The 23,389-nt window shown below is 38.7% G+C and overlaps 1 protein-coding gene across 1 annotated transcript; it reads right to left on the bottom strand.

Moving 5' to 3' along the window:
- Positions 1–524: 524 nt before the first annotated feature.
- Positions 525–22,805, bottom strand: bmpr2a (bone morphogenetic protein receptor, type II a (serine/threonine kinase)). The gene is made up of 13 exons (XM_079628714.1): positions 22,018–22,805; positions 12,496–12,648; positions 12,188–12,364; positions 11,901–12,008; positions 11,705–11,796; positions 10,476–10,703; positions 9,602–9,716; positions 7,838–7,998; positions 7,566–7,713; positions 7,346–7,482; positions 7,075–7,244; positions 3,867–5,065; positions 525–2,537 (listed from the first exon to the last, which is right to left on the bottom strand). The coding sequence occupies exons 1-13, from the start codon at positions 22,091–22,093 to the stop codon at positions 2,266–2,268; spliced, it is 3,036 nt and encodes a 1,011-aa protein (XP_079484840.1). The 5' UTR covers positions 22,094–22,805; the 3' UTR covers positions 525–2,265.
- Positions 22,806–23,389: the final 584 nt, after the last annotated feature.

Below are 23,389 nucleotides of genomic sequence, written 5' to 3'. Positions count from 1 at the left end.
ACAACACAGAAATATTGGGCTTTGGGCAACACGTTCTGCATGTACAATAAAATCTAAATGTATTTTTAATGCATTTTAATAAACCGTTAATTGTTTATAACACGTTATTAGCTGTTTATTTTTTTAAATAAACAAACATTATCAAAGCCGAACTTGCATTATAGTCTTAATTGTCATTATATAGGCTAGGTGTGTCCAAAAGGGAAGTTGCAAATGTTTATGAAAAGCACTATTATCATATCAGACATTTATGAATACCTTATAGGCTTCCTAAAAGGTGTATTGCAAATATATAAATCCATATAATCTATTGTTTCTATTAATATTCTACTTTAGCGTAACTGTAGCAAATTAATACATGCTTTAATACAAATGCATGATTTCTTAAGGGTCAAGGTTAGAATAACATGTTTTAGTGCGTCGACTAGTGGTGATCGTCTCATATTGCAACTCCAAATGTTCACATCAATTGATAGCAGTTACATCATGTATTTTCATGACACTGTAAATAAACTGAGACCATCCAAATGCAAAGCATAATTTAATTTAAATCTGCAGATAACAATACACTTTTACAGTCTGCACCTTCTTATACAAATCACAATTTTCAAAATGTTTCAGCAAGGGGGTAATAAAATGATTGCTCACGACACTACGATTACAACGATTGTGTTAACAGGTGAATAACATCATACAAACACTCATCCACGCATACATGCACATGTGCATAAACACACCAGGGTCGCAGCTGAAGGTATCTTGTGCTCTTTAAGATGCATTTAAGACATGCAACAGTCAGTTAAGGTGGGTATAATATGGGACTCTGTTTATACGATTATAATGACAGCGTCCAGTCAATTATCACTGACATGCCAGTGCATTTTGGTAACACAAGAATGTTTGATTTCAGACCAGAGCTGCTTGCTTCATGTCTTTGTGCATAGCATAAAATGCTGCTCTTGTGTGCTGTGCTTTGAAAAAAAGACAAGGTTTTTTTTAAACTTGTCTCCTTGTTTATCAAATGAACAGGTAAGTGCATATGAAGACGCACATCCCCACAAGAATAGATACAAACATGCGACACAAAAACCTTTCACACGATCAGAGACGAGACACAAAGACACAGGAACAAACACCCAGAGAACTTCTCTTGTGCGCTCATGCACACTCACTCACTCACTCACACATAGAAAAAGGTCCAAAGCATCATTAGACATTTTAACAGGATCCGGAACAGTCCGTTTACCAGACCCAGTGCAGCTTTGTCTTTCGTCTCTGAGTAAAGCTTGTCCAGAAAGCGAGAGGTGTCATATCAGATGTTGCCATGGTCTCTGTACAGTCTAAACATTGTCTTGTTGCAGTCTTGAGTGTGTGATGCTGAGAGATACATAGTGCCACCAGAGTGAAATGTGTTGAATTGCTTTTTTTATAGTGTGTAGGCCTCAGAAGGGGAAGAAGCCTGCTGTCATTCATGGAATGGGTTTTGCACGCACAACAGCGCTTACAAGTATCAGATGCCATGACCACAGTCACACGGGAACATCAGTAATGTCATCTGATAAATCTCAAAGCTGCAGGAAACCAGGCATGGGAAACTAGTAGAGAATGTAAACATATTTGTCAGGTCTGCATGGGCAAAAATGAAAGCTTTGTCACCTTTCATGCAAAATTCTTAAAATGAATGTTAATGAGTAGCCCTATAATCTTAAAAAAGGGTTCCCACAGATTCTGACTAAATTAATGTATCACTCTTTTTATATTTGTAATAGTTTTATAGAGGTTACACTCACAAAGAGAGAGATGAGCATACTTAATATTGATTATATACATTTCTATTACTCTAAGATTTTGTTTCCTTTTTTTCCAGGTCTAGTAATATGAATTTTGAAAATTCCCTGATATTTCCAGGTTTTTCTTGACCTTGGGAGTGTGACGATTAAGTACACATTTACACTGGTTTAATATTAGGGACCATTTTAAATGATCAACATAATTATGATTTATAACTTGTAGCGAGAAAGTGCAACTAAAAAGGGACTTAATTAACCCAAAAACATACAGACATTAAACTAAAAGATGGCTGCATAGCTCTTTTCAATGTAAAGCCACTAAGACTCTTACTGTGCTTACAATTGGGTTTAAATTTAAGACATGTATATGGTCCAGTCCACATCTGTCTCCACAGCATTCAGACTGTTTAGAGCTGTAGAGTTGAATGTTTATACGATTTTAGCCTGTTTTTCAAGATCAAAGTGAGGTCAAAGTTCAAAAGTCACAGTCATTGGGATCTGAGAAGCGAGATCCTCCTCGACTACCTAGATACACGGCCGAGGCTGATTTAGGTCTGCTGGTACCAGCCTGATTCTGGTTCTGCCCGGGCCCTCCATGACATTTGTTGTTGTTGACTTCAGCATCCATTGTATCCGTGGTGATAACCCAGCTGGCAGGACGCCACTTCTTCAGAGCGTAAGGTGTCTTCACCCGCTTCTTGATTTTATCTCCTGATCCCTCTGTCATGTCGCCGGCAGACTTGCCTCCTGTGGGCGAACCAAGAAATTACAACATTGTTTAGGGGTCAATTGTGTAGATGGGCATGATAACATGCAATTTTAAATAGTAACAGCAACTTATTAACTTTGGCTAGTGAACTAAACATTTGCACATTTGCAACAAGTAAAATGTATGTAAACATGCACATCACGCCACTGCGCATGTGCGCAAGGTATTTTTGAATCCGAATGAGAAAATAGTTGGATTTAAGTGTTTACGTGAAAATAGCCCAATCAACAGGAAGCCAGCCAGCCAGCCCACCCAACCCCACATAAATGAACAATAATTTTAAACATTATTATTAAACGTAATTTAAGATTTTATTAGCATATAGTTGCAATCATTAAATTATTGTAATTTAACTGTATTTTTTTCTCCATTCTGTCACCTGATGGAGTTTTGGTTCCTTGCCACTGTCGCCTTTGGCTTTTGGCTTGCTTAGTTGGGGACTTTAATTTAATATTCAACAATATTTTTGATCTGCCTGCATTGACACCATTAAATGAGAACTGAACTGAGCTGGACGATGACATCAAGGTTTTCTCCAGAGCAGCTAGTATATATATATATATATATAAATTAACTAAATTAATAACTTTTTTTTACAACAAAATGAACCATCACTGAACTTACTTAAGCTAGACTGTGACGCTACTTTCTTCTAGAAACAAACTGTTGCATTATTTTCCTGTTATCTCTGTAAAGCTGCTTTGAAACAAGCTGTATTGTAAAAGGCTCTATATAGATAAAGGTGACTTGACTATTTTACTTTATGCACTGTTACAAGACGATTGACAGATTTGGTAAGAGCTCTGCAACAGACAAAATAAAGGTTTGGAAGACTTTGTAGAAATGATCACAGGAAAAACAAGCTCCGTCTTACAGGCCCAATTATATATATACGTATTAACACATGCAGCTATTCCACAGTTCCATAGATTCAAAGTGATGCTCAGTGCAGAGCCAAATGACGTCCAGCTCCCCCTCTCGGAACGTAATGGGTGGAGATTCACCTAATTTTAGGTTTAGGGATCAGGTTAGGGTGTGGCTGGACCTTCGAGCTCCACCCATTATGTTCAGAGAGGGGTAGTTGGATGTCAAGCTTCACCCATTGGCTCTGTAGTGAGAATCCTCCAATGGATTCTGTGCCTTGTATACAGTGATAAATTAATTTAAACCATCAACATCAGCAAGTCTAAAAAATATTATTTTATCAAATTTTGAACCCCCATATCCCTTAAAAAAACGAATTGGCTGCAAAAAACAAAAAGGCAAGTCTCATTAAAAGTCATTGAGTTTGCAGCACTAATACTCACCCAGTAATGGCAGTGTGGTGATGGACAGATCCAGTGAGTTGGGTCTCTCGGGTCTGCGCACACGGTTCTGTCTGAGCAGGGCCTCTCCGTGTGTCTGAGCTTGGGTTTGGGCCTGTGGAGGAACCACAGTTGGGGCAGGACAAGGGGCAGGCAATGCAACAGGCTCCACGGTAGACGCCAATGGAGCGTCCCCTGTTGGACCAACACTCTCACTGTTCTCTCCTCCTTCTCCATCCTCAGTGTCTCCATCACCCTCTCCTTCGCCGTTGTTGTTATTGCTGTTATTGTTGTTTGCATTGTCAGGGTGCACATCTCTTCTCAGAAGAGGCTCCTGCTCATCAGGGCTAGTGTTCAAGAGGCCGAAGGTCAAGTCCTCTGAACTCATGGCACCCTTCCAACGGACATCGGCGGCGTTGGCTGGGCATCCTGCTGGCTCAGGTGCTGCTCCGGTCGCATATTTATTCACTGCTGTCACAGCATCGTTGTTGGCAACGGTAATTGGCCTGACTTCATGTGCTGTGCTCACCACACTGGCTTTAGCCACACCCATCTCAACTTTTTTCAGATTCGACTTTCCGAGTTTTCCAAACTTCATCCGTAGTGATGAAGATGACGAGGTGGGTGTTTTCCCAGAAGGCTTGGCATGGAGACTTAGGCTACTCGGTCTCTTAGGGACATTCTGCTGCTTAGGTAAGATGGTTATAGGGGTGTCAACAGCCCGACTGGAACCCTGTGACCCCGAAACCTCAGACGTCATCTTCGTGAGCGGGTAGAACGGGCTGTGCGAGGTCATTGTTTCCGGAGAGCAGAACTCTTTCTGCGAATGTTCCATTAGGCTCTCATCTGAGCTCTCTCTCAAGTTCCTTTGGACTTCATTTGGGTCCAGTTTTAGTGTCTCCAGGTCTTCCCGGGTCAGCTGAGCACAGAGGGGACCACTGTTGCCCACTGGTGGAGGCTGAGTGCCATTGCATGACTCTAAAACAGGAATGGGGGAGGAGCTTTCTGTGCCAGACTGACGTGATTGGGCCTGCTGCCACTCATAGTTGATGCAGTTCCTGTTCTTCTCTGCAGGGTTAGACCCCCCCACTGAGGTGTCATTGTGGAGGGGTTTATCAGCACCCTCGTGGTTTTCAGTGTTTGTGGATGAGTGTTCAAGGAAAGAACCCACCTTAGGTGTCTGCCTTCCAGTAGAGATATTCCTAGACAATGTAAGTAATGTTGGTTGAATCACATGAGATAAAGACGTTGTGTAACATAGACTTATGCACAACATTTTAAATGCTAACAAATGACCATGATTTATGACAGTTTGTGTTAATTGATTATTAATTATTTAGAGTTTTACATATTTGATTAACCGAGTTTGTGCAGTGTTAGACATAACTGTATTATTTGTTACTGATTTTTAATTACCTGTGGTTGAATTAAACTACTGAAATTAAGAAATTATTATATACTGAGTTTCTTTAGTTATGCAGTGATTACTGGTTATTGATTTCTTGTGGTTGTACAGTGCAATAACAAGGTTGTTCAATCAGTGATTATTGACTGCCTGCAGTTGTACAGTGAGTGGTTAGTGATTCTTGGGTTTCAGTTATTTCCGGTTATACAGCGAGTCATCCAGTGATTATTGGTTATTGATTACCTGAGGCTATACAGATTGTGGCCAGTGATTATTGGTTATTAATGACCTGAGCAATACAGTGAGTAATCAATGATTATTGGTTATTGACAGTGTTGGGGAGTAACGGAACGGCGTTACGTATTCAGAATACAAATTATGAGTAACTGTATTCCGTTACAGTTACAATTTAAATAGTTGGTATTTAGAATACAGTTACATTGTTGAAATCAATGGATTACATGATGATACTTCTCTGTTTCACAATCTCTAAATAACGTTTATTCAATATCTAAAAATAAATTAAGGCAACTTCATGCATTTCCCAGAAGCCCCAATATGAAAACGAAAAAATTTGCGGTTTGCGTGATCAGTCACATGGAGTCGGAAGAGCACCAGCGGCTAGAGCTAGAGGTGGAGCCGAAACAGAGCCAGGGCAAAAATTAAGTTTATATCTTTATAATTTAAACAGCATTTCACACTAAAGAAAGAGGGAGAACTAAATATAACTGTGCAATGCAACCTCTGCTTACCAGCAACCAACCTCCTTTCAGCGTCCAAAGACTCCACCTCCAACCTGAAGAAGTATCTTAAAGTAAGTCATTTTTTTCTTTAAATTAGCCAGTTTTAGTCGTCTGCTGTAGTTTTACTGGTCACCTTGCTATTTTATAGTGGTAGCTACCAGGGCTGTAACGATATGCAATAACGTTATGATATGAAACCGAAATCACGACGACGCTCAGATCGACGAACTGTGTGTCCATTACAGATTTGTAATTTCAAATTAAATTTTTTTTCTAAATGTCGACAAAAAACTATTTCGAAATGACGGTGTTTCCATTAACCGATGTTATGAGACTAAAACTTTATTTTTTCCTCTCGCGATAAGTAAAATCATTCCAAAAACCATAGCAACCGACGTTGGTAGGTTTATAGCCTACTGTATCCCAGCCACTGCACTAGACATTATTATTAATCGAAGGAGATGTATGCGTGTTTTCAAAGCATTAATGGTAAGGAACGACCCTTGTTATACTTGTGAGCGGCACATATGAGGTGTTTCTCCCTCATATCTGCTTTGAGGTCTTGATTGTGGTATTTATTTGAGGATTAGAATCCATTATTCCTGTAATTATTTTGTCTTTTATGAATTTAATAAAGAACTCTGTCTCGTATTATGTCCAAACACACTGCATTTACGTCAGGAGACTGTAAATTCGCAAAAACTGTGGAAGTAATCCAAGTATTTAGAATACGTTACAAATGACATTTTTGGGCATGTATTCTGTATTCAGGCGGTGGTAGACACCATCACTTCAGCGAGGGCGCACTCTACGAGGCACGTCTACGCTTTGAAGTGGAACCTGTTCGCCGAATGCTGCAGGGCGGAGCGACCGATGCAAATCTTGCCCGCCAATGTCCACTGGCTCGTTTAGAGTCACTCGAAGATGATTGGGATCCCTGGCGAGATCCAAATTCGCCAGTTACCGTTCTGGCGTAACGTCTCCGTTCCCTCCTTACATACGTAACCTAGACGTTACTCAGTCATTGCCTGTGGTTTTACTGTAATTATTGGTTATTGATTACCTGTGGTTATACAGTGCAGTGCTGGGGTTGAGAGGAGGACTGACTGATTTTTCTCGATCCCAGATAAGGAGAAGTTCAGTGAGTCTCTCCTCTGCACACTGAGCTGTAAGTCGAGCTTCAGCATCCTGATCCCAGCAGTCTTCCATTGTCTCTTTCAGAGAGTGCACCGTCTGCACATAAACACACACACATACATCAGCATCAACAAATCTATTTTAGTTCCCTGTTTTTTAATAAGCTGTGCATGTGTGTTCACATCCTAATTTCTCACCAGACTATTCTCTTTCCAGGCCTCTGGGAATTTGGGTCTTTCTTTTTCTCTCGACACGAGTGCCTGCATGTCCTCTATGGTAGGGTGATTGCCCACCTCTGCCTGAAAAGCCATCTGAAATGCTGGCACTGTCTCACCTGGTGGTAGAGAAGATTTTTATTGAGTACAAACAGCAGCTGTGACATGGAGAGATCTGCACACGTGTACATGCGAGTGGTACCTGGGAAGAGGTCAGCACAACACATAAAGGTCTCCCAGTAAAGCAGACCCAGCGCATAAACATCCACTTGTTTCAGTGCCGACTCACAATCTCTCAGATTCACTGCCCCTTCTAGCACTTCTGGGGCCATGTACCGCACTGTACCAACCTATTCAGTCAGAAACGGGTATAACTTATGATTAGTCTGAGGTATTATTGTCCAAATCACTGGTCAGGTTTAGACTATGCTGGGTTGGATTAGACTGGACCAGTTTGAATTGCTGTTTGCTAACCTCACTGATGGCACTGTTGTCCTCTTCTCCATGCCCAGGTGGTCTCTTTCCCGTCAGAACCATGGAAAGTCCAAAATCACTGATAACACATGAGCCATCTGTCTTCACCAGTACATTCCTACTGTTCAGATCCCGGTGAGACACGGCCGGTTTATACAAGTCTAACGATGGGAAAAAGAGAGGGAGGGGAGAGAGTGGTGAAAGGGGATGGAGTGGGATGAGAGAGGAGAGAAGGAGAGAAAATTGCATGAGAGTGGATCACAATATCAGAATTGCCACTAGAGAGCACTAGAACCCACTTGTGTCTCCAGAAATAACGGTATGTAACAGGAATTTTACTATTGCAAGTTGTCTAGTTAGTGCTTAAAACACCTTAATGTAATGCCCAGCCTCGAGTGGCTTATGTTCGTTTGCTCACTTTTATAAAAGCAATATGATAAAAGGCACTGAATTATAATAATTCAGTAATATAATATAATAATATATATAATAATGTAATAACTGAAAATAATTAAATAAATTATATTACATTTTTATAAAAAATTAATTAACTAATTTTAAAAGTATTTTTATCAGTAAATAGTTACATTTATTGATAAAAATAATAACCATAATCAGTTTGTCTGCCAATTGATAATGAAATATACACTAATATAATGATAATGAAACCTTTACACTGTCACTGGTAAAATTGTTTTGCACACTTATTGGTTAGACCATGGCCCATCCAAACAGATTTTTAGAGCCGAGCTACTTTGTTACATAATAATGCTGTATATGAAAGGAAAAATGAGTGTGCATTTGTATGAGGAAGGGTGGTTCGTTTTTGTGAGTTGAAAAGGATGTCAGTATATATTAGAATAACTGGGTCCACTGGGATGAAGATGAAGACATAGCATCACTTTCTCTCTTTCTTTAGTCTCCCTTTCTGTCGCCTTTCATTAACATGCCATTTTTCTGACACTAAATAAAATCGGAACACTTTTAGAGCCTTTCACATCGAAACAAAGACAAAGAAAACTAAAAAAAGCATTGAGAATTACGCCCCATCCCTGCCTTCCTGCTTTCTCATAGTCTATAAATAAAGTGCACACACACCCACTATCACATCCATACTGTGACTCCATTTCACACTCAAAATTAAAATCGAAAGTGTATTTTAAGTAGCTAATACCTTTTTTTGCCATTTTGACAGCCTGAGTCCCCCGTTCACAAACACTATTGCTCAAAACTGTAGGGCCAGTATGATTTTTTTATGTTTTGAAAAATGTATCTTATGCTCACACAGGCTGCATTTATTTAATACAGTAAAATATTTAATATTGTGAGATATTATTACAATTTTGAAATAACTGTATTCTATTTTAAGATATATTAAAATCAAAGCACTCCCCTCGTTCCCGCAATTCATTAAGTGCTAAGACCTATATACTGCTTAATATTTTTGTGGAAACCATGATGATTTTTTTCAGGATTTCTTTTATGAATAGAAAAAAAGGACAGCATTTATTTTGTAACATTATGTCACGTTTGATCAAATGAATGTGCCTTGCTGAAGTATTAATTTCTTTCTTTAAAAAAAATCTAACTGCCACCACTTTTGAACAGTGGTTTATATTATCATTTCATGAAAACTGGCCAGTGCATACACTAACATTTAGCTTTTTTATTCCACAGAGGAAAGAAAATCATACGGGTTGGAAAAACGACTTGAGAATGAGTGAATGATGACAAAAATGTTTCATTTTTTATTCTGTGTCTCACCCCCTTTCTGTAACTCTGTGTGCAGGTACGCCAACCCTCTGGTGACCGACAGAGCCAAACGACAGCAGCCCAGCCAGTCCACAGTCCGCCCGCTCAGATACGTGCACAGTGAGCCCTGGGAAAGACAGAGGGAGTACTCTATTCAGAGGAAATCATCTGCAATGTACAGGGAGGAACACACAGGGAAAACATGGGGGGGTGGGGAAGAGGAGGGAGAAGCGAGGGAGGACAGGATTAAAGCGCGGAGCAAGGATGAACAGAGCCGGTGTATCTCAAAGTTACAGGAGCAGCACAATAAATGCACTCCTGCCGTACCTCAGGACTACCTCAGGGATGCCTCCTGTCGCTATGGCAACCTGGCTTGAGGCTGAAAGCCCACGGTTATGAATAATTGAATACTTCGCAGCTCAGTCAATAATCTCTCTCTTCCTCCATAATATCGAGTAAGTGTTTTGTGGGTGTGAATAAGCAACGAGAGAGGTTAAATGAGGATATTCTGCTGAACTGTAACCTTTTTTTGTTCCATAATTGCAAAAAAGAGAGAGAGAGCGAGAAAAAGGATGCAGGGGAAAAACATGAGGAAGAGGGAGTGAGAAAGTTTTAGTGATATCCGAAGATATCATATCACACTCGTGGGATGCTTTTACCACAAGATCAAACATGACATCAGATCCCTCAGGTCTCTAAATATAACCACAACATAAATGCGTGTGCTTGCACTTTTGGAGCTGTGATGTAGAGAAGAAGGAATGTGAGAGGGAAAATAAGAACAGGCTAAATGGTTGACAGGAAAAGAACACGAAATCTGGAATTAGACTGGAGTTTTTGCTTTTGGTACTTGGTTTGGGTTCCTCAGTGTTCTTGCGATACTCACATGAGGGTAAAACTCCAGCAAGAGGAGAAACTCTGTCCTGCCTTCTGTGCCGACACGTTCCTTGCTCTCTAAGAAGTGTGCTACGTTCTCGTGATCCAGGAGATTGCGGTAAATCAAACGCTCGTTTGTAAACTGCTGGCGGTTAGAGGAGATGAAAACTTTCACAGCCACAGATCGGTCGTCCAGTGAACCGCGATACACGGTTCCGTAGCGGCCCCGGCCAATCAGCTGTGAAGAACAGAAAGAGATTGAAAATAAGTGAGAAAAGTAAAACGATAATTATTTATATATATATATATATATATATTTTTTTTTTTGCTTTCGACAGCCATTCGTAAGGTGAAGTCGTCTTGTACCATCCCTTAATCAACAAAAAACTGCCACAAAGACATGATTCCTATCTTCCACTGAGCAGGGTTAGAACTATTCTCAGATAATATTTATTTTATGCCTAATCCTGATTTTAATATTTGTGGAAAAAAGGCATTGTTTGTGATATATTTTGAGTAACTAACTTCCTTAAAAAAACTTTTGACATTTGACTGCCTTTGTTATTTTAAAAAGTGCTTTGCTGATACACAATTATTTTTTCAGGATTCTTTGATAAATAGAAAGTTCAAAAGAGAACAGCATTTATTTGAAATAGAAATATTTTGTGATACGTGTATTTACTGTCACTTTTGATCAATATATATTATCTGCCTAAATAATTTGTAAAATACAACACGCCTATAGTCTCCTGGGTAAAAGCAAATAATATCCTTTTTTTTTTAGCAAATATAATTTTTTTAGAGTACTACAGTACAAAAACACCAATGCCACTGATCCCTGACGTCAAATCCAAATGGCCCATTATATTTACATGATTTCCCCATTTATTGTTACATATTTTATGTTGCCTCAACAATTTTGAATACAATATTTTTTTTAATTCATTAAAAAAAATTGCATTTTCCCTAGAGCATTTTTTTTTCAACCCTGCTCATGAAGGACCCCCAACACTGCACATTTTCTTTGTCTCCCTTATCAAACACACCTGATTTACCTCATCAGCTCATTAACCCATGTGATAATGATCTGATGAGTTGAATCAGGTGTGTTTGATTAGGGAGACAAAGAAAATGTGCTGGGGGTCCTTCAGGAGCAGGGTTGAAGAACACTGCCCTTGAGGTTTATAGACTATTTTGTTTGCTTAAACAGGGGGACAAGCTGTGACTGGTGTCTTCTACCTCCAGCAGAACAAGGTTGTCCAAATCCAGAGAAGGAGGGGAAAGCGCTGTCTCCAGAATATCCGAGGTATGCAAAGAGTGTTTACCACATCCTGTAATACACACAGGCATATAAATCCACACGCGCATAGGTAGTTTCATCGTCAGGATCGAATCATACATTTTAATGCATCATAACATCACTACGGTAACGCACCTCTTAGCATCCGGTAGCCAAAAAAAAGAAAAATGACGAGGACGGCAACCATGGACACAGTTGCTAAAGCGACAATGATGGCTTCCTCTCTGTAGAGTCGGTGCGAGTCTTGAAGGATTCAAAGAGAATATGTTACTCAATACAGACAGAAAGTTAATTAGATATGAACAAAATGGCAATACTTCTTTAATTCATAAAATGTTCTTTAATTTGTATCTACTGTACATCTCTCACTCGTATTTATTTGTTTCCATATTCTGAACAGTCTATGAGCCACACACACTCACGTAGAGGCTGTGGGGTGGTCGGGGAAGGAGGTGGAAAGTCCTCTGTGAAGTTTAGGTTGCACATGTCTTTGCTACAGCAGCAGAATCGAGACGTTCCATTCTGGGCCATTGGCGGAGGGTTGGTCACCACACAGCGGTCATGGCACTCCTGGCGGTCACCGACATTTGTCCAGCAACCTGTAGTAAATAAAGGTGAGACTGACTGTAAAGTTCTTTGTGTGTGTGTGTGTGTGTGTGTGTGTGTGTGTGTGTGTGTGTGTGTGTGTGTGTGTGTGTGTGTGTGTGTGTGTGTGTGTGTGTTAATATACCTTGCTTCACTAGTTGGATTTCATTATTTTTTTTCCACCAGAGTCCAAAGCAGTGACCTCCGTGATTACAGCGAACGGTGGCGTTCTCAATCCGCTCGGCCAGAGCCTGTGGCTGTTCTGCATACGCGCACTCCCTCTGCTCGCTCTGTGCAGCTAAAAGAACAGTTAAAAACACACAGACAGAGAGAGCATTATTACATAAAGGGATTAGAAAATACAATGTTAGATACAATGTTAGTATATTCAAAGAATGACAAACTATATATATAATTGTTTATAAAACGGTTAGTTCCAGTCCTTGATTCTGATTGGTCAATAGCTGTGTTTTATTCACGATAAAACACGGCTATGACCGCTTTACCCAACGGTTCTATGCATCACTACACAACACCCCTAGCAACCACTCCTAGCAACTTGATTAGCTATCATTACTTTTATGATATATTATGTATATATATATATATATACATACATACATATATACACACCTGCAGTCCTTTGCACTGAAAAGTACTAAACATGTAGTATAAAATCTCTTTTGAAGCATTTATTAAAGTACTACAGCAGAGATATTGACCGATATTTTGTTATCAGATCTTTAATATTCTACTGAAAAATGGCACAATATAATAGGTAATAATAATAGAATAAAAACATTCAGGATACATACTATGTTTTATTACTTAATGATATTTTAGTTTATTGTGCATAAATAAAACAATAACAAAAATCTCGTTCTAAATAAAATGGATTATTTGACATGTAAACGTTTCCTGTTTCCTACTACATAATAGAATCTCAAGAATATATATGACAAATAAAATAGTTTCCTTTTTCATACAAAAGATTACTAAAAACCAATACGGTTCCTGTCTGCTTCCATCATGCGTTTTTTTTTTTTTTTTTTTTTTTTTGTCATTACCATTTCTACGATATATATGAAGACCTGGCTTCTTACATGATGATTCTGTCAGCCTGGGTCTGAAGGGGGCAGAATGTCATGTTAACAAGTGTTCTGTACTATCTAGCCAATGGCAGAGAAGAAAAAACATGGTAGGCATGTGACTGGGGTTCTTCTATGTCAACCATCAGTTGTTTTGAGAATGCAATATCTCAGCCAGACAGGCTTTGTGAGAACGAAACTTCCCAAAGCATCTTGCAGACACTAGGTTGTGCAGGTGATGTTTTTCAGAATGCATAATAATTGTTTTTTAAGGGTTGCAGATTGAAGAAGCTATCAGTGAGGAATGCAGATAACGCTCATCTCGGAAAGGAGCTCATCTTTTGGAGATAAAGTCCAAGGTCATCCTCAGCTATGATGTCCACAGAGGCATGCCTCTCTCTCCTCCCACTCTCTCCTCTGCTCATGGTCTGCTTGTGGAGGAGGATGTGAACGTTCTCTGATAGCAACACAACTGAGCAGTTACCCAGAGGGCTCTATTCTATCAAACACGCACGCTAACCCTGAGAGTGCATGCAAAGACAAACAAGTCACAGCTCATCTGATTTATGCCAACAGGTGCATGTACATACTCAGCCAAAACTGCACGATTAATCGTTAAAAAAAATCGCGATCTCTTTTCAAACACCCACGTGATCTTTTTCCTAATTGGCAACGGTTCCATCAAGAACCAAAATCACACCAGAACATTCAGAATCTGTGTTTCAGAAACGCTGATTCATCCAATAAGGAAACAAGTGAAGTATTTATGAGTCATTGAATCGTCCATTCAAACCGATTAAAAAAAAAACAAAAAAACATTTAGATTCATTAAATATTTTAAATAGACTGCAGCGATTAACGTTTTGTCAGAACCTCTAGTAAATTACATGTTATTTATTTTGTTTAGATTTAGAATCATGGGAGAATCGTGATCTCTGTTTGAAACCACTCTCAATATATCCAAGTCTCAATTTATTTAATTCAGGCATATACAAAGATATATTTTTCACTTTTTATTAATATATGTCGACACACTACATACAAACACACACACACGGGCAGTTAACATAACATGTAGCCTAATTATACTGTTTTGAAAGACAAAAGGCCATATCTATGTTTGTTTGTTTTTTACATTTTTAACATTAATGTTTTCATTTTTGGCAATTGAAATGCATTGAAATCATGAACTGTGAAATACATATCAAAATGATGTAGAGAGAAATACAACTTATTCGCATTATGTAAGTGAGATCTCTATTTTTCTAAATCAATGGTAATACATAAAATACAACAATGCTGGAAAATCTTTAAAGGTTTTTGACTGAATTTTGACTAATTTTATATATATTTTCACACGTTTCATTTGAATTTGAGCTCCTTTTTATGCGAAACCTGTCCATCAGATCTAAGACTCTGGATTCTTAGAATAATAATAATAAAAAGCATTATTTTTGTATTTAGATTGTAATGGTGTTGTTACAATGTTAGAATGTAATGTGATTTGTAACCCATTTTTAGCACATAATATATAACATAGTTACATTCACTATATTTGTTTTCATATCCTTCAATATGAACATTGTTTGTAGGACAACACTGGCCAGGATGAAAAAGTAGAAAATACAGCCATTCAGCCACATTACTCTACGAGTCTGAAAGCTAAATTCAATTTCCAGCACAGAATCAGCCAATGGTGGTTTCTGACACTAGCTGACACATCAACCTAATGAGCAGTCAGCCAATGGGAGACTCTGACACAGGATGACATATCAGGATAATAATGTGGTCTATTCATCCCTCTCTGTATTCAAGTGACAAGCACATTAGGGAGGAAGAGTGTGTGTGTGTGCATGCGTGCCTGCGTGTGTGTGGTCCTGGTAAATCCTATGTTGTGTACTTGTGGGGACCAAATGTCCCAACAAAGATAGTTATACCAATTATATTTGACCTTGTGGGGAAATTTTTTGGTCCCGATGAGGAAAAGAGCTTATCATACAGAATGATGTTTTTTATAATTGTAAAAATGCAGAGAGATTCCTGTGATGAGTATGTTTAGGGTCAGGGGATAGAATATGCAGTTTGTACAGTACGACAGTACACATGGTGCCTATGGAAAGTATACATTAAACATGAAAACCCAATGTGTGTGTGTGTGTGTATGTATCCAAGATGAAAAAAACTAACTTGCTTTAACATTAAGAAAAAAGTAAGAGATGGAAAGAGAAAAATAAATATATTACAACTTCAAATTGTTCATTGTCACATCAAATTGAATATGGGAACCACTTCTGTCCCGAAGCCTAGCTCCATGCCAGCATTTTACTGCCTCCTCATCAAAAAAGCTCCAATATAATATTAAATTATAACTTGGGCAACCTGATACCACTGCAATCCAGTTTATGAAGCTCTTCAACAGCAAACAAAATCCAACTCAGTGAAGTGGATAATTCATGACTCTCCACTTCTAAAGCACTACAAAGCACAGCAATGTGCTCACGACCTACATACTGATTCACATCTAACGCTTCTAGCCAAAAACCCTCCCTTCCCTTTCCTCCAATCTGTCCATCCAGCCATACTTTCACCCAGCTGCTCTACTTAACCATTTGTGTACACTAAAATATTCACAAAATAAGAAATAGGCCTATTTGTGTGCAAATGTGTGAGGCACCATAAAAGTAGTCCTTACAACTCCTGTGCTGAATTCCAAAAGGGTAACACTTTATTTTACAGTGTCACGTTATATGTAATTACTATAGTAAATAGTAAAAGTAAATGATGCATAGTTACAAGCAACTAACTCTAAACCAAACCCTAACCACACCAAGCACATGATGTTAATCAATATTACTTAGAAATTGTTTGTGTGATTACGCAGGCACACCTTAAGATAAAGTGTAACCTCCAAAAAAAAAAAAAAATCTTTGTTATGGATGCACAAACAATATATGACAGTATTGGATATATAGGGTTAGTTCACCCAAAAATAACATTTCTGTCATTAATTACTCATCCTCATGTCGTTCCAAACCCGTAAGACTTTCGCTCATCTTCGGAACACAAATGAAGATCTTTTTGAGCTTTCTATCCCTCCATAGACAACTACCTCTTTAACCCTTCAAAAAGTAAAAAAAAAGACTGCAAAACTAATCCATATGAAATGAGCAGTTTAGTCCATATTTTCTAAAGAGACTCAGTTGCTTTATATGATGAACAGATTGAGTGTAGTCTTTTATTCACATATACACATTGATCAGCGGACATAAACAGAAACTCAACTGAACCTGCTTGACGCACAAGAGCAAACCTCTTGCGGAAGCTCAAACGAGCTGCGTAACACGAGAGAATGAACCTCATTGGTTCTTGCGGAAGCGCAAGCGAGCTGCGTAACACGAGAGAATGAACCTCATTGGTTCTTGCGGAAGCGCAAGCGAGCTGCGTAACACGAGAGAATGAACCTCATTGGTTCTTGCGGAAGCGCAAGCGAGCTGCGTAACACGAGAGAATGAACCTCATTGGTTCTTGCGGAAGCGCAAGCGAGCTGCGTAACACGAGAGAATGAACCTCATTGGTTCTTGCGGAAGCTCAAACGAGCTGCGTAACACGAGAGAATGAACCTCATTGGTTCTTGCGGAAGCGCAAGCGAGCTGCGTAACACGAGAGAATGAACCTTATTGGTTGTTGCAGAAGCTCAAGCGAGCTGCGTAACACGAGAGAATGAACCTCATTGGTTCTTGCGGAAGCTCAAGCGAGCTGCGTAACACGAGAGAATGAACCTCATTAGTTCTTGCGGAAGCTCAAGCGAGCTGCGTAACACGAGAGAATGAACCTCATTAGTTCTTACGGAAGCTCAAACGAGCTGTGTAACACGAGAGAATGAACCTCATTGGTTGTTGCGGAAGCTCAAGCGAGCTGTGTAACACGAGAGAATGAACCTCATTGGTTGTTGCGGAAGCTCAAGCGAGCTGCGTAACACGAGAGAATGAACCTCATTGGTTGTTGCGGAAGCTCAAGCGAGCTGTGTAACACGAGAGAATGAACCTCATTGGTTCTTGCGGAAGCTCAAGCGAGCTGCGTAACACGAGAGAATGAACCTCATTGGTTCTTGCGGAAGCTCAAGCGAGCTGCGTAACACGAGAGAATGAACCTCATTGGTTGTTGCGGAAGCTCAAGCGAGCTGTGTAACACGAGAATGAACCTCATTGGTTGTTGCGGAAGCTCAAACGAGCTGCGTAACACGAGAGAATGAACCTCATTGGTTCTCGTATCACAAGCGAACATGCTTGAGCTTCTATTTACCATAACTGATCTGTGAGTTAATGAATGTTTATATGTGAATAAAAGCCTGTTCATCATATAAAAACCGATCGTGTCTCTTTTTTTGGACTAAAAATGTTGGTCCAAAAACTCAACATTTTGGACTAAACCGCTCATATGGATTAGTTTTACGATCTGTTTATGAACCTTTTAAACCATCAAAGTGGTAGTTGCGTAGCTGTCAATGGAGGGACAGAAATCTCTTCGATTTCACCAAAAAGATCTTAATTTGTGTTCCGAAGATGAACGAAAGTCTTACGGCTTTGGATGGTGAGTAATGACATAATTACATAAATAAAATAATTTTTTTAAATAACATTTTTGGGTGAACTATCCCTTTAACTGTGCATGCATACTTATTTTCATCTATTTAAGCTATTTGTAAAAACGTGCCTGTGGTGGTATTTCTGTAAAATTACATCATGTCGCTCCTTGCACAATTCACAGTTCTTTCAAAGTGAAATGTCTCACCAGTGGCACTAAAAGCGTGTTAAATTTACTGCAAAACAAATTAATGTAAACATTTACATAGGTCGTTGTAACACGGCAGTTCGGAAATGAAATGTCTGGTGAGTGGAGCTAAACGGTTAATGCTCTATTGTGTTTGAAAATAATGTACCACCTATACTACCCTAAACCTGACTGATAAAAATGCATTTGCAGAAGCAACCATGTCATTTTAGCTGGCTTCTACAAGTCTTTGGGCTCTTTTATCGTGACTCATGTTTCACAGCAATTGTAATGCTGTACCAGATGAGCTACTGAGCAAGTTTATTTGTTCCTCACACAAAGTTATGGTATGGCTTTAGAAAACTTGGAATATTGCGCACAAGTGGTATGGACTACATTTATGATTTTTCTTTATGGAGTGCTCCGTGTTCACTTTATTTTGAGATCTGAGTCCACTTTAAATTCCTGGAACAGAATGAATGTAAAAAGTAACTGGGTTCTTCTACTTGGTTGACTTTTGGGTCTGCTTAACATCCAGACATGCCGATAATCTGTTTGACTGATCATCCACTTCCCTGTGCGAAACGATATTCTTCCAAAGATTTCCGTTTCACGAAAGAAAGAAAATCGCATTCATTTTTTAATGTGAATGCTCCAAATGAACTTTATAGTGAATCAAAACCCCTTTTGCCAATGTTTGCATTCAAAAAGCAAAGCGTTCCATGTGCATCTCTTTATTTTGAGATCTGAGTCCACTTTCAAGGCCAGGAATAGAATTAAACTGGGAACCAGGTTCACTTTTATGTCGACTTAACATACAGTCGATTTGACTGATCATCCACTTTCCTGTGCAAAACTGGAAACCACCCTCGCCTCTCCTCTTTCACAGAAAAATAAAATAATATGAAATTGGAATGAGATGGGAATGAGTAAATGATGACAAATGGTTCATTTTGGAGTGAAATATTCTTTTAAACCCTGGTATGTAAACAAAGCATTTTCAGAGATAAGCCACCCTTATCAACATACTACAGAGAGTACAGAACAAATCAGAACTACACAACTGAAAGGACATCGTCTCAATGCTTCACAACTCACAGAATCAAATACACGACCTCCTCTATTGCAACATGACATTTACCGTCCTGCTGGGGTTATCCGGTTATACCAAACTACACAAAAACCCAGACAATCCCACACTATGCAATGACTATTTCAGGAAGCGCATAAAATTAGTCACACGCAAAAGAAGATGATAGGGGAGGAAACTGCGCACACAGACAAACACACACATAGGTTTGGTGGGAAATTTGTGAAAGTTTCAAAATGAAACTGGACTAGAACCCACTGATGCGAAGTGGAAAATCAGAGGGTGTTTTCATACTAACTTTGTTTCATTGGGGTTGCATGAATTTTGACTATGAATCCCTATGTCCTATTTTGTGCATTCTAAAATATGCGAAGCACTTGTTTGGTTCATCTTCGGGTAATTTTAGAGCAGTGGTTCTCAACTTTTCTGACTCCAAGATCCCCCACTGTCTACAACAACATTCAAAAGGCCATGTGACTTTATATTCATTATATAAAAGATGGAATTCATATTTTAATAAATTACATTACGGTACACTTTTCCAGGTTTAGAAACCACACTTTTGAAATGAGGCTTCCTTATCTCCAGGGTTTTCAAATCAGTGGAAAAAGAACAGTTGAAGTTGAATAAGAAATATCAGAATTTTCCTTCTTGTTTTTGTTGCATACTGGATTTTTCTGTATATTTGTTATAAATGGCAATAATATCACAAAATAATATCTTGATTTAGATATTTTTTTATGGTTGCTTTGTCTTAGTTTAAATCTTTTTACTTGAGGCCCCAGCCCTCTGGTTGAGAAACCGTAAAGACGAGTCTCGGGTCATTTGCGGTGTTCACACACACACAAGCTCAAGACCGCTTGAAGTACAAACTATATGTGAAAACACCCATGACAGATCAACATAGGCCTATATAATATGTATGGGTTAATGCCCGACGAGGTGTCCATTGTCAGGTTTTAATGGACGACGGCGAGGTGTGAACCGGCCGACGCGCAGCGGAGGACGGTTGCCTCCGCCGAAGTCCATTAAAACCTGACAATGGACACCTCGAAGGGCATTAACCCGCTTATACCATGGTCATTTGCCAAATAACACAATTTTAAAACATTAGTTTATATTTTAATTAGTTTTACAATCGAAATCTAAAGTTACAAGTTACAAACAATAACTTGGTTTCCTTGGTTACGCCTGACAGTTTATTTAGGTGTCCTCTATCACTTTTTAACGGACACCCTGAAGCCAATCAGAATCGAGTATTCACCCAGACCATGGTATAAAATATTTTAATGTGTTATTACTAGCATAATTTATTAAACTAGTCACATAACAAAAAAAGTTTAATTATTATTATGGTTATTCATACGGTTATTAATATTCATAACAGTGTTATTTTAGCATTATGTATACTATTATATTATTCACTAGGCTATGTGTTCAGTTTTCATTTTAATATTAGTTTAATTTGAGTCAATTTGTTATGTGCTTTTTATTACTTTTAGGTTTTACTATTTTGATTTCATTTTTTTATTTTTTTTTATAGCTTTAGTAGTATTTTAGCTGTAGTGGTTGAGGCATAAGCGTATGTTTTCCATCTAATGTTAACAGCGCTGAAATGTTCTGGCCATCCGTCCAGGGTGGCCCGAGGCGCTGGGATAGACTCCAGCATCCCCGTGAACCTGTAGTAGAGGATCAAGCGGTTTGGAGAATAAATGGATGGATCTAATATTTATCTTTTATTGCATTTCAGCTTTATTTCAACTACCAAATTTAATATTGCATTTGATAATAGTTTTAGTTTCTGATTCATAATGCTTATGGTTTCATTTTGGTGTCTAATAATCATTTAGTTATCATTGTGTGTTAATAAAATAATACTTTGACATTTTTTCTATTGGTTGTAAAAACATTATCCAACTCACGACTAGGCTATACAAATTATTTAAACAATCACGAGTTCTACTTTAATAGGACCATAAGTAGCAACAAATCTGAGGCTGGCTCAGATCTGAAGTGGACATGAGCAAGCTTTTAGCGTTCTGTACTCTGATATCTGTCTGAGCTGATATTTGGCTCTGGTTCCAGTTCGATGGTCAGACTGCAGGGTTAGCTGTGGAGGAGGCCAATCTGCGAGCCATAATGTGTCCTTATAACCAAACCGCAAGATGAGAAATTAAGTTTCTTGCTTGTCTTAACGGCTAATCAGTGTTTAGCCTTTATTCTCCCCTCATGAACCATGAGCAGGGTCAGCTCTTATCTTATCTGTGTGATGCTGCTCAGTAGCTCCACTGCAGCTCAGGGGCTGGTGCCAGAGAGCGAGCACACACACACACACACACACACACACAAAAAGATTAAAAATAATATTTAAATGGACACAAACACACACCTACACACACAGATACAGAGGCACACATTTATACAGTATGCACATCCATACACACACAATGGTACAAAAAGTGTGGTTCCACTGACTCGCTTTGTTACTTATCCACCAACACACTCAGGAAATGAAGAGTTCCTGATGGATGTGGGTGGCAGTGAATTTACCACAAAAAGTGGAAGGACACACACACACACACACACACACAGTGTACAATTAATTACGCCTTCACTTTGAGAGGATATGGAGGGATTTGGGAAACTAGGGTGTGGAACTGCAATTTTACTGTAATTCTATGATATTTACTATTGCTACTATGTGTTTACTATTACTTACCAGCCACAGGACCCAGAAGAACCACCATTGCGATCAGTCCAACGTCAAGAATTGTTATTCGGCCTTCAACTGCCATGTTTTTTTTTTTGTTTTTTTTCCCCTCCTCTTCAAATACAATATATTCTGATTTATTCTCTGTTACTCGTATAGCTGTCAAGGCTTCAGAGTGCAGTCAGGCAATAATATTTGTGCTTTGGAGAGTCCAGCATCACACATTTTTTTCAATGCAGCATCAAAAGCAAGTTGTTCATCATTTTAAAGAAGCATAAAATAGGATAAAAACTTAAAGGTCTTGCGTTAAACCTTCAATGCTTTTTTTCCTTCAGCGGGAAGCGTCAAATCTGATAACTGTAAAATCTTACAACGGAGAATCCTTGTTGTAACAAACCAAATTAACAAATCACATCAAACTTTGTTTTCCCTTTGTTCCAAAGCACGCGCCCAATACATTTGCCTAATCAGAGTTTAGCGCAGTTATATGGGACATCCCGAGACCGCAAGTCTCCTCGGTGGTAACACAGTTTCTGGACAGGAAAACATCCGTTTCGTGATTGCCGACTATTAAAATGTCCATTCGTCGTCATATTCCTCGCGTTCGTTATCTTTTGATCTTCGTTTCAGGATTTTTCTCTGTTTCCATGATCCATTGAGCTGGGAAACTATCCGTTTAGCGTTTTTCGTCCGTAGTCCAAACAAGAGGAACGGCAACAGTAGACGGGCAGGAAGACACAGCAGACCAGACAGAGACTGGAAACGCCTCGTCTTCAGATTGTCTCCGGGATCCGATTGTTCGATGTGGGGGCCGATTTATAAGAGAATAGAGATGAAGCGCCCTCATGCGGCAGACTGATAGAATGACACCATAGAAAGACTGATGACAAACATCAAGGCTGATAATAAAAACACACTGTCATTAAAGCAGAACTGTAATTTAAGTTATTTAAAGCATTTCCAGTTTAAAATTACCCAGACAACCAATTTACAATCAATAAAAAAAATATATATAATTGATATAAGCCCATCGTATAAATTAGTTTATATATCGTCAATATTATAATTTTTAAATAATTTGGTAAAATATCTACTATATTATAGGCAAGAAGCACATGTCTTATATATATATATTATACACACACACACATTATAGCTACAAATATATATTGTACGTTCCCTTTCAGGCCTATATACATACATAATATGTAATATAATATATATATTACACACACACACACACACACACACACACACACACACACACACACACACACACACACACACACACACACACACACGCCTATATTATATTTACTGTTTTCTTTTAGGCATTTTTACAAAGAATAAATGTAGCCTATTTCCTGACCTAACGTGTGAG

Source organism: Phoxinus phoxinus (genome assembly GCF_949152265.1).
Source record: "Phoxinus phoxinus genome assembly, chromosome: 11".
NCBI lineage: Eukaryota > Metazoa > Chordata > Actinopteri > Cypriniformes > Leuciscidae > Phoxinus > Phoxinus phoxinus.
Note: the sequence above shows the minus strand (reverse complement) of the source record. Positions and strands in the feature narration are given on the sequence as shown.

What these genes read in the sequence shown, in the direction of transcription:
- bmpr2a (XM_079628714.1), bottom strand. Translation starts at nt 22,093, where the DNA reads ATGGCAGTTGAAGGCCGAATAACAATTCTTGACGTTGGACTGATCGCA. An exon ending in ACAACAGTGCCATCAGTGAG is followed by an intron (nt 7,714 to 7,837) that starts GTTAGCAAACAG and finishes CTGACTGAATAG; the next exon opens with GTTGGTACAGTGCGGTACAT. An exon ending in ACTGCACTGTATAACCACAG is followed by an intron (nt 5,066 to 7,074) that starts GTAATCAATAAC and finishes TACATTGTCTAG; the next exon opens with GAATATCTCTACTGGAAGGC.